Source organism: Micrasema longulum, unplaced genomic scaffold (assembly GCF_059751315.1).
Source record: "Micrasema longulum isolate JH-2025_06_02 unplaced genomic scaffold, ASM5975131v1 h1tg003033l, whole genome shotgun sequence".
Classification (NCBI taxonomy): domain Eukaryota; kingdom Metazoa; phylum Arthropoda; class Insecta; order Trichoptera; family Brachycentridae; genus Micrasema; species Micrasema longulum.
The window spans coordinates 46,808-58,912 of record NW_028280140.1 but is presented as its reverse complement, the minus strand read 5'-3'; the positions used below and the strand labels follow the sequence as shown (position 1 = coordinate 58,912).

The window sequence follows — 12,105 nt, the reverse complement described above, 5'->3', positions numbered from 1 at the left end:
GTTCGAGTCCCAATACAAAGTATTGAATGAAGCACATGCCATTAAACCAGTAAACAATAGTTTATTAGCAATGGAAAGGTAAATAATTAAGAAAAAAAACACATGTAAATGGTATAAAACTTCCTTTCCGTCTCTTTTGAAACATTAATAACAAAAGTTTTTTTATTTTATTTCTGTCCGTGAGCTTAATACCTTCTTAAGTTCTTGCAAATCAAATAAGTTATTATTATAATATAAGTTATGTTCCAGTTCGTGCTTAATTAAGCTTCTATAGGGATGTTCTCTTTGCGGACAAGTAATGAATTATGTATGGATCAATCAATCGGGCCTTGAAGAACTTCTAACAAGATAAAATCGACCCCTTGGACATAAGGGAAATTAGATTATTAGAGATTCGATATCATGATTGCTAGGAATTGTCTTTTCATTCAAAGAAAAGAACATTTATTTTTTTCTTTATTTTTTTTCGTATTGCTAAGGCAGTAAAGATGACAAAAATTTAATGAACCTAAACAATCACGAAATACAAAAAAAAAACACTGGTAACTATGTTCAAACCATTTTTGAGAACTTCTGTATTCCACCATCCTTGACAACGAGGAAGTTCAGTGCTACGTGAAATTGTATATAAAACGTAAAAAGTTTTTCTTGCGTTCGGTAAAAGTAAGAAATTTCTTGAAAATGAGTGTAAAGAATGATAAAAATGATTTTAATAATAAAGAACTATTTTTTACTATTTAGGTATGTCCCTAGTTTTACTAAGTCAATAAAAAAAGAGTGTTTTGTTAGATTTACGGTTTACGGAAAGCCAATTCACCAATTAGCAGAACTCAGAGGAAAATTTGTGACGTTACACGTGGAGTAATTCTAAAACTTAAAAGAAAAAAAAACCGCTGATAAAAATAAACGTATTATTTTTTTTTGACATGGTCTGATAAGCTATTAACAAATTAAAAAATACTGATCTTCCTCATTATTCTGGAAAATTTAATACCAGCTTATAAATAAGTGCACAGACATTATAAAATCGAATTGACAATAAAGACAATGATCTAATGGATTAAAAACTATGTTTATAAATACAAAATTGAAAAAATAACTGAAAATAAACTCTCTGTACTCAATTGATTTTTTTAATATAATTTTTTAGCTTGTTAGCTCAATTGAGTTTAATTACCAATGCATTTACATTATATGATTTATTACAGTTATAGATACAAAAACTAAAGAAAATTAGCAAGGTGAAATTTTCAAAAGGCGCACTTCGCACGTGTTCATGTTTGCTTGGTACTAGTAAATCATTCTGATCCATCATGGTTTAAGGTGAAACGCTCATTCGATTAAACTTGGAACAGCAAACTAAAATAGCAAAGTGAAGCGAAAAACCAGTATTTAGCGCGTACTCTTTTTTGTTTAGGATTGAATCTACCACAGAATTGAGAATAGTCCAAAAGAAGCGTAGAATCATATTTGAATACATCGGTCTGTGTCCAAAAACCTCCCCCTTTGCCCTAATTTTGCCACGCGCATGCCTTAAGTCACAGCGTAATGTTGCCAAATCGCAAAAAATATAACCATAACACAAACTTAAGATCTATATTTGAAAATAAAGCGATTTGTTAATTTCTCTAATTTTATTGTACACGCGGGATCATGAATTGACACAACAGAGTAGATAAGTAAAGTGTAATTAAATAAGAGTAATTTAATTAATGAACTTTAAACTTAAAAAATAAAACAATTATTTTTTACATTGCACGAATATTTTTGTCATGCTAAATAATATTTGATGTTTTAAAGATAATGTCGGTCAAATATCCACCACTGAGTTGTTTAATCCAAGGGGTTCAATTTTCATTAGTTCTCTCATTAAATGAGCAAAGTAGCGTAAAAAATTGACAACCCTGGCAAACTAACTAAATGTTCATTTTTTTTTCTTTGACAATCTGACAGATGTAAAAATAATTACATTTTCAATTAAGCATTTGCTACTTACCCATGAAATATGATCTCATCCTGTTTTTTAATATCCCAGCAGTATTTCTACACTTCAAAGCGACACAACACACCATAGTTGAATTCAAATCAAGAGTTGGGTACTGAGCGACGTCTACAAAGAAACGAATGGGTCAAAACGTAAAACTACTTCCTTAATAGTAGTTTAGTCGCCTTCTGTTCGATGCGCGTTTGCGGTTTCTGGACTATTCTTATTAATAATCAATATTGTCGTTTTACTATGTTTTTCGACAGTATTTGGTACCTACTTAACATATCTTGATGCTTTAATTTACTTAAATAAGGACATTAATTATTTCAAAGATGATGTCTAAAATTATTGAAAAGAAAAAAATATTGGTTAACATTGAGTTATGCTACTATATAAGTATACTCATTGTAAATTAAACGATTATTTAATGTTTTTATTTAATTTAAATGTTTGACTCGTTTCTGATCCGTTTAAGTAAAAACATGATAAATTATACAGTTGTATTATAAAGAATATTCAATATTCTAATACAATGTATTAATATCTTAGGCACATTTTATTAAGTACTTGTATTTTGTGATTCCGAGTTCCCATTTAACTTAAATAAATAACAAGCTAGTGTTTGCAGAAAAAAATATTATATGAAATACCTCACAAATTAAAATATTTTGTAGCTGAAATCTCTATGTAGACAATTAGAAAATATAATAAAGTAAGTGAAATACATGACTTGGTATTAGGTATCCCATATGTTTATCATCCCTTGTCATAATACCCTTCATTAGTCAAATAGGTTCCCGGAAGCACCTTAAGAAATACAAAAACATATCATTATATGGCTGTGTGGTGTAACGTGTAACCGAGCCTTAGCTAAAATCTGACAGGCCACCTACACATATAAAAACGCGAGAATCGATAAACATGGCGTCTCCATAGCAACGATCATCTTACAAAATAAACAATCTCGCGTCGCGTATAACGGACTACGCAAATTTGTCTTTTTTATCATATTAATACTTCGGTAAATATTGTCAGAAGCAACAATATATTTAAACAGTTTCTTCTAAGTGACGAGTGCAGTATTGAGCACTTTTTGTCTGTTAAATTTTAACTGGAATAACGGATACTTGTGCTTTCTCTGTGTGAAATTTGTGGTATATTTTATTCTAAACGTCAGGTAACGTAATGCGCATTTATACAGAAAGTAAAAAGAAATCCTTATACTCATCAGTAGAAAACCGCCATTAAATAATTTTACTATCGTTGTAAGTTGTATTATAACCAGAAAAAAAGAAAGTATTTACTAAAATCTGATATGTCTTTCCTCTTCAAAATTTTAAACAATTTTATCGATAGTCCATATCTCTTGGAGCGTATTTCAATAAATTGTCCCGTAAAGTCAACACGACAAGTTCATTTTTTGAATAATTTATTTATATAAAAAAAATATGTTCAAAACTCGTTTATTTATCGTAGCTGCTCCAAATTAAATTACTTTGTCCCCATTCTGATATTTTTAATACAAAATGTTGTGATTTCAAAAAAAAAACTTTTTGAAACACTGAAAATTAAACATTTGTCAGTGTGTAATAAGTTTATGTTCCTTTAATTATGTTTATTTTATTACAGTATCAAAATTTTGAGTTGGTCAACTATATTATGAAAATCCCTCTCTTCCACTTCTCCACTCTCTTTCCTCATCCCTTAACCTTCTTTAGAGCTCTTTTTTTTTCTCATGTCTTAGATAATATATTATTTTTCTTTTTACTGTGTAACATGTTTACTCATTATATTTGTGAAAAACTTTAACTTGATGCATGTACTATTTTTTTCATATTTTGTATTTTTATATAACAACTGTTGTTTTTCCTTAAAAAATAAAAATAAAATAAAAAATATAAATAAAACGAATCCCATCACCCTGCTGATGAAATCAATGACTTCAGTAGTGCAAATTTATTGATAAAAAATGGACAATTGCTTGCATCGAATTATTGTAACAGTTGTGAATATGTATAATAAAAAATCGATGGTATTTTTTTTCTGATTTTAGCAAAAGTATAAGTCCGTTGAGATGGTACAAAAATTCCTGTGTGATGAAAAATCTACTACTGGAAATGATTTTCGGATCTCTTTGAGAAAACCATTGCCAGGCACTCCTGCTTCCAAAAGACCCACAGCAGGACGTTTGGTTCCAGCCTTCACGATACAAGCCCTGCAAAGCAATGTTAAAGTTATTCCTCCACCAAAATTTGAAATTTTTGAACCAAAACCAATCAAAGACTCCCAATTTAAGATTGCCTTTATGAGTGGAGAGTTTCCGATATCCATTGAGAACGTTGGCAAGCACGTATGTTGGAAGGCAAGTATTTGATATTATTTGTTTTTAACAATTTAAATGCCTATGTATCGTTCTGATATCATTCCTGATGAAAAAATACTGTCTTTAGTAAAAGCTATGCTTTAAATCATAAAGTGTATAAATACTGAAAGCGAAAAAAAAACTCTCACTTTATACACACATGGTTTTTATGGCTTTTTTCGTTAATTTTAGAAAAAATCAAGTATTACTATCGTACTCTTAGTTTCTTGTACAATTTTAGACTAGAGACTTGATTAAAATAGTATATTATTCATTTTACGCTGTTATTTATTGCAAATTACTGTTAAATTTTAAATATGTAACTGACATTTTTACCCTTTATGAGATACCTAGAACAAAGTGTTAGATACATATACCACCAGAATAATTGTCTTTATTTTTTCTTACTGTATATTAAAAATAATTCTTATATTACAAAAATAAAGTAATTACTTATGCTGGTAGATCAGTCTAGAAAATGTTTGTTTTCTTAAATTAAATTGCGTTAAAACCCATTGTGTCCCATAATTCGTTAAAAAAAAATTTTGAAAAACATATAAAAATATTTTTTGATGTTTGAATCCCGTTTAAGTCATTTCAACCGCATTAACAAATAATGTAAAAGCCAAAATAAATCATTGACACAAACAAACATATGAATACAATGATTTATATTGACTTTGTACTTTAAAAACAATAAGTTTGAGTTTATGAGTTTTTTATGTTATGTTGTTATGAGTTTTATGGTTTTTTATATTTTTGGTTTTTAATCAGATTTCCATAATAGTGATATTTTTTATCTATTTCTTAACACTACAGGTACCTGTTGAAAAACTTGACTATCACCACTACTTACCGATGTTTTTTGATGGGTTAGTCGAAATGGGATTTCCTTGCAAGTTCTACGCAAATGAAGGCATTAAGGATTTGATCAGACATGGCAGTAATAAGATCCTTCCTGTCGTCCCGCAGCTGATTATCCCAATTAAAAGTGAGATTATTTTTCATTTATTTATGCAGTTTACGTGCTATAATTTTGTAATACAATTTACCCACTAGCATTTTGTATTAATAAAAAAAAAAGTGTTATTTTATATTATCTAAGTTAATAAAACACATATACATATAGTATAGGCCGCGAGTTTCCATTTGCAACTCGTTTGCCAGACTATATAAAAAGTGAAAAAACCAGAGAATTTTATTTTGGTTATAAAATTTTATTTACGGAGCTAAAATTAAACTACAAACAAATACCTAAATTGTTAAAAACATGTTCATTAAATAAATTGGATTTTTGTTTTATTTCAATAAAGTCAAGTTAATCCTAATATTATGACAGGAATTTAGTGGCCAGATTTGTTTTGATTCAGTTATCTTTCCACCAAATTTGTTTATTTGGGGCAAAGAGAATATTAAATATTCAAGACCCCGGTGGATGAACTTTTTGCTGAGTAATTTAATATTTTTGTCTATATTTTAGATTTTGGTATATTTTCAAAGAAACAAAAAACCATCACGCTGTGTTACAATAAAAAGGATATAATTTTTTTTTACATTGTATTTTTATACGTACTATATTCCCGGTACATACATGCGTATCTTGTTATACATGCACGCCTATTATTCTGATTTTCAACATATCCGCTAGAGTGAGCCGATAATGTATGAAGTTTTTAATATGTTTAGACATCAAAGTGAAAGTGGTCTAAAAATTGCATTTTGGATCCGATTACATTAATCATATTTATAAAAATATTTCATACTATTTTTGGCCCTCAACCGAGGTTTAAAGTTGATCACTGTGTGAATATTTTGTTAGTTATCTATATTGACAAAAAAAAATGTAAGTAAAGATATAACTTAAACACATTACAAATTTGAACACGTTTTAAAACTACCTAAATGCAAAAAGTTTAGACTCCGCGGAACTGACTCCGTTGAGGGCCTGGCTAATATTGACGAAAACAATGGCTCAATTAAACAATGCCACCCATTTATTACAAAACAAAGTGCAACTCACGCCATAAGATGCTTATTGAACAAGGTTTAATTTAATGCACATTGTAACATTGAATTGGACTAATTTTCTTGAATTGAATTGGAGTATGCGAAATGACAGCCGGTTTAGCGCAAAAAAAATATTTTTTAACCACTTTAAGCTCTGGTTGAGGGCTAAAAGTAGTCATAATTTTTTATTTCATATTTTTGCATTTCAAGTAATCCAAATGGCAACTTTTAAAATCCCTTTCATTTTCAAATTTAGAAAAAAATATATATTGGCCTACCCTTATGTCCGCGTTTACACACTCACAAGTCGGTTTTATTTCGTGACATATTTTCTTGGTCTTTTTTGGCAACTACATATTACTTTATTTGTACTGTTTATATTTTTAGAAACGTGTTTGTCGTTTTTCTGTTTCATAAGCCTAAACCAAGCCAGAATTTTTCTTTCTTTTTACTATCGATCATATTTATACGATAATGCAAATATAAACATAATTTATAAAGTAACGTTCTAAACAATGTAAACCCGTGCTGGATTCAACTTTTTTGATTATTATGATTCATTATTCATTTATTTATTTATTTAACAGAATCATACGGTCAACAATGATTCAATGACAAAATAAAGACAAGGTTTAAAGACAGACCAGCGTAGTTTCTAAATAAAAATTGTGCATATTAAATTGTGGTTCAACGAAGGGGTGTTTTTGTTTGTATATGTATGAGACTAAGTGAAGAGATGTGTTTGTCTGTATTTGTTTGGAAGTAAGTGTTCAGGTGTGTGTAAGCGTGAGCAACGTGAAAAAGGCAACGTCTAGTTGAGGAAACTAGTCGGTTGGGTCAATAAAAATTGGTTCATAAAACAAAGTTATTTAGTATATCTCTAAAAAAAAAAAACTCTCTTACGCACTCAATCCGGTTTTGCCTGCAAGTATTTGAAGATACAAAAATATTTTTCGTTATACTCTCGAACATCGTTCGAATTTTGAAAATCACTTTCAATACTTTATACCCATTGCCCGGTTACGTAAACCTTCATATTTAAATATGCCCCTATGTTAAAATATTTTCTTGAATCTTACGAACGCAAATCCCCTTGTATGCCAAGTATTCTATATGATCTTCTCATTTGGACTTTTTTGGCATAAGTATTTTTAGATTAAAACAATCACAAATATAGACTAGATCTTGTCTTGAGTTAGTAATTATTATTTTATTTTTGTCCTAGCTTTAAGTATCTTAAGTTGTATTTTATTTCAATTGTACATGAATATCATATAAAATTTTTGTTTTTTATTGTTAAATGGACATAATACGTCCGTTAATAAATTATTAAATGTTTTTTGTCTTTATTTAAACTTCGTCAATATAATTTTGTTATTTTTACAGCTGCACTGAACACAAAACGACAAGATGTGATAATAAACGTGTTGAAAGCGTTACAGAACTTGGTTCTGTCTTGTGATCGAGTTGGAGAAGCCCTTGTTCCATATTACAGACAAATATTACCCATTCTTAATCTCTTCAAGCAAAAGAACTGTAAGAAATCTCTTCTATAAAATTTGTACGAAAATCCCAATTTTTCTTTGTCATTTTAGTTTATGCTGTTTTAAGGGTATTTTCTAGTACCTATGATACCATAAACTTTGTTGGGGGTCTTTATAATATCTGATATATGTTTGTGTCTGTGTCTATCGTAAAATCTCGAATTTCGATCATAAATAATAATACGCGGCATGTCGAAACTCGTTAGCGCCTGGCGGCAGTTTGACGCGGCGGTGACAAGTTATTCATTATTTTCACCTTTGACGCAAAACCCCCAAAGGTGTACCAAAACACCGTTATTATAACAGAATAAACAATAAATAAAAAAATCTAGGATAAAAATCACGAAACTTTTGAACGTTTAGCTCTCAATTACATGATTTAATTAACAAATTGTTTAAAGTAATTTATTATGCCGCTTTCCTTGTTACTAACAATGCCTCCCTGGCTATTTGCAAACCATATTAATGGCACAATCCCTGTTTATAGACGGGTGTTAGAGATCCGGTGCGATACCGAAAATTGATGACTTTGTCATGAAATACCCAATTTAATGTTGATACGTCGAATCGCCATAATTGAATAGGGTAGAGTAGTCGGCATATTTAAAAGCTCCAACATAATGATCTACAATTGTGAAATCATGAGTTAGTAAATTTTTGAAATCATTATTTTCGAATGCTAAGAAGTTGAACAGAATCTTTAGTTTTAATATACATGAAATCCCTTTTTTTTCAGCGTTTCTATTCAAATTGCTTTTCTAGGGCATATTTGACGACGACAATTATTATTATCACTCGAGCAGTACAAAATAGAAAAAAATTTCTTATTTTTATCCTTTCTGAACTTGTCTCATATTTGACATGATTGTAATGTTTCTTCCCATATTTACACGGTAGCAGTTCTCCGCCTCACGAAGCCTTCCTTGTCTCCAATTTCAAGGTTCTCTTGTCAAATTTCCACAACGTCTCTGTTTGCCTTCGCCCAAAACGTAATATGTGTCTCGTGTGAATTTGAGAATGCTCTATTAACTTGTACACCTGAGAAAGTGTTAACATTTCACTGCTTTTTCCTTGTACATACATCCCGAGAGATAAGTGTATTCAGAAACTTTAACAATATGATAAAACAAACCTTAAACCATTCGAAACGAGAGACTTTATTCTGAGAAGAGAAAATATTTAGGGAGTGTTTTTGCTGAAGGTGTTTTTTTTCAATTAAACGCTCCTCTCTTCCATAAATATCTACTTTCACATGTGCGAGTACATAATCCGCGGCGCGGTGCGAGGCTGGATCTCTTCATGTTCGCCATTTGCAAGTATGGTCTTCCTTACTCACCTATCTATTAATATGGCTCAGCCCACTACAGACTTTATATTCCGCCGCTCCAGTATCTACGGTTCACAAACATGAAATTATTAAGTGTCGGCTCAAACAAGCATTTAATTACTTGCACTTGGGAAAGAATTCTTTGAAGAGAACAGGCGAGGCGAGTATGAAAGGCTGTCAAAGCTAATGGTCGTTCGGGCAAAAGCGATCCGAGAGAGAACGGACACAAAGACTCACTGAGAAGTCATATTCCTGAAAAGCGAAAATAAAATATATGGAAAAATAATTGTTCGTAAAAAAAAATTCAAAACAACTTCATTACTTCATTGTCTTAAAAAGAAGAAAATATAAAACTCATAAATAATATATATAACGCATTGTGTACCTTGTGTCTGCTTGTCTATTTTCAGTATTTTTCTAATATTTGTTAAATCTTTTAGCTAATCTGGGTGCTGGAGTCGATCGAACCGAAAATATTGGGAGTATGATTGAAGACACCTTACAAATTTTAGAAAGGTACGGCGGAGAAGATGCGTTTATTAATATAAAGTATATGGTTCCAACGTATGAGTCATGCGTTCAAAACTAATTTAATATTTTTTTATATTCATAAAAAATTCAAGATAATTACCACGATTTAAAAACTAGTAAGCACGTGCAACGCATAAAACGTGAAAATAATGAATCAAATACTCAATTAAATAGAAAATGACATGAAATGTTTCATAGGTAAATTTAAAGATTTTTTATCTCAAAATTTTCATTTTATACAAATATATATGTACACGTTTTACTGAATAAAAATTATAAAAACGATTTGCAATTTTCTTTGTTATTTGATTTAGTTTGTTACTTTTTAGTTTGTTTCTACTGAAATCTTAAATGCAATTTTTTAATTTAACTTTATAATTTTGTTTTGAGTTTCGGTCATTCTCACCTTAGGAAGCCTGAAATCATCTCCATTTCTAATCATATTCTTGTGAATATCCTTAATGCATTATACATTTTCTGACATGTACTCAGGAAGCGGTCCGTTTTTAAACTTGCAAATAAGTCAGAGTATTGAATTATGCAACATAATATATATACACACTTGCTGCAATCGGATTACAAACGCAATAGGTACCCTATCCACTACTTGATGCATATAAGAATATGATCCATCTATATAAGCCATCAATTAAAAAACGTAGTCCATGATCTAAGTTCTATTTCAGACAAAATATTAAAAAAAAAAATTGATTCCGTTCAGATACATGAAATAGGAAGATATGGACATATGTACCCACATTTAATCCCCTTAATTACACTAAGCGAATATCGTCTGCCTACAACGTAACACGGACTTTCAACAATAGGTCTCCAGTCGACAATCTACCGTCTAGCGTCACAAACTGCGGTCGACATTCCATTGTCAATCTTGCGGTTTGGGCGCTGTGTGACAGTTGTCGTACGCCTTCGTCCCGTGTTTGCAGTCACCTGTCTGAGGTGATGTTTGCCGTTGACATTACACGGGCACAGGAGCCAGAGGCTGGTACTGTGTAAACATGATTCGGACTCTGTTTCTCTCGGCAAAGTCTGTGCGACAAACCGTTCGACATCGACACCCAAATCTCTTTAATGAACGGAAATTATTCTGCAGAGACTGCTGCGGTCATAACTTACAGATGTTATTTGCATTACACTATATAAACGAAGATTAATCCAACTTTATTAAAGACAACAATTAACATAATTGCTTAAAATTTTCAGAGTATACATTTATTTATCTATGGATAAAAAGATTTATCCTGCTACTACTACTACTACAACCTTCACGCCGTTTCTCCGTAGGCAGAGAAAATGGACCTCCACACACGTCTATCCTGGCATATATTCCAAACTTCTTCCACATTAATACACCTTGTCTACATGACTTGAGATTTTGGTTTATCTGATAAGGCCACGTAGTTTTGATCATTCTCGTCTCATATTACCGCTCATTTTCGCCAAATATACTTGTTTGATACTTGATGTAAGATTTGTTCTGTTTTTTTTTTATATTCGTCTACATGAAATATATGTTTTCGTACTTTTTTTTATTTATATAAAATGATTAATAAACAGATACGTTTTTTAAACATAAAAAAACATACACTTGTAGCATAAATTGTAAAAACTTTTGATTGAATTGTGATTTAATTGTAACTAACATGCAACAGTCAGCTATCGCCAACTGTTACATGATATAGAATTTGGCCTTCAGGCCTCGTTTTATCAGCCCTGTAGGCCTCAGTTGAATAATTAAGATATCTGGCACTGTTAAATTTTGTTCTTTTGAGCCCTAAAATGTTTTTTTTTGGTTTTCGAAGCAATCTAAATGTATTAAATAAGAATCCATCACTCTGAATAATGCTATCAAAATCACACAAAGTTTACAGTTAGAAAATATCTACGCAAAAAGTGTGATCAGTAAGCGAATAACAGTAGCACACAATCTGTAATTTAAAATAATATCAGTCAGCTGTCGCCATCCGTTACATGCTAGTAATCAGCACTGTGGGCCTTAATGAATTTATCCTAATTGCCTTAATAAATCGGCCCTACGTGCCGCAGTTGATCGGCTTTTAGGGCCTTGATTAATTTTGATCTCGGATGCGCTACGATAGTTTTCCATAATACTAATAATAATAATTAAAACAAAATTCATATTCTGTTATTTAGAATACAATTCTGTCATTTTATAATGTCAAAATGTTTGTCCCGTTTGTACTGTAATAGTCAGCGCGTTTGCCTACCATGCAAGATGTCTCGGGTTCGAATCCGGACATGATGGATATGAAATATTTATAACGATGTTTTTATCCTAGAATATTTCATGGTCCCTGGTCTGGCACCT

General features: G+C 30.8%; 1 protein-coding gene across 1 annotated transcript; it reads left to right on the top strand.

Moving 5' to 3' along the window:
• Positions 1-2,939: 2,939 nt before the first annotated feature.
• Positions 2,940-10,031, top strand: LOC148271193 (parkin coregulated gene protein homolog). The gene is made up of 5 exons (XM_088241722.1): positions 2,940-3,164; positions 4,041-4,349; positions 5,169-5,340; positions 7,743-7,892; positions 9,668-10,031. The coding sequence occupies exons 2-5, from the start codon at positions 4,062-4,064 to the stop codon at positions 9,814-9,816; spliced, it is 759 nt and encodes a 252-aa protein (XP_088097848.1). The 5' UTR covers positions 2,940-3,164; positions 4,041-4,061; the 3' UTR covers positions 9,817-10,031.
• Positions 10,032-12,105: the final 2,074 nt, after the last annotated feature.

What these genes read in the sequence shown, in the direction of transcription:
- LOC148271193 (XM_088241722.1), top strand. Translation starts at nt 4,062, where the DNA reads ATGGTACAAAAATTCCTGTGTGATGAAAAATCTACTACTGGAAATGAT. An exon ending in GCTGATTATCCCAATTAAAA is followed by an intron (nt 5,341 to 7,742) that starts GTGAGATTATTT and finishes TTATTTTTACAG; the next exon opens with CTGCACTGAACACAAAACGA. An exon ending in TCTCTTCAAGCAAAAGAACT is followed by an intron (nt 7,893 to 9,667) that starts GTAAGAAATCTC and finishes TAAATCTTTTAG; the next exon opens with CTAATCTGGGTGCTGGAGTC.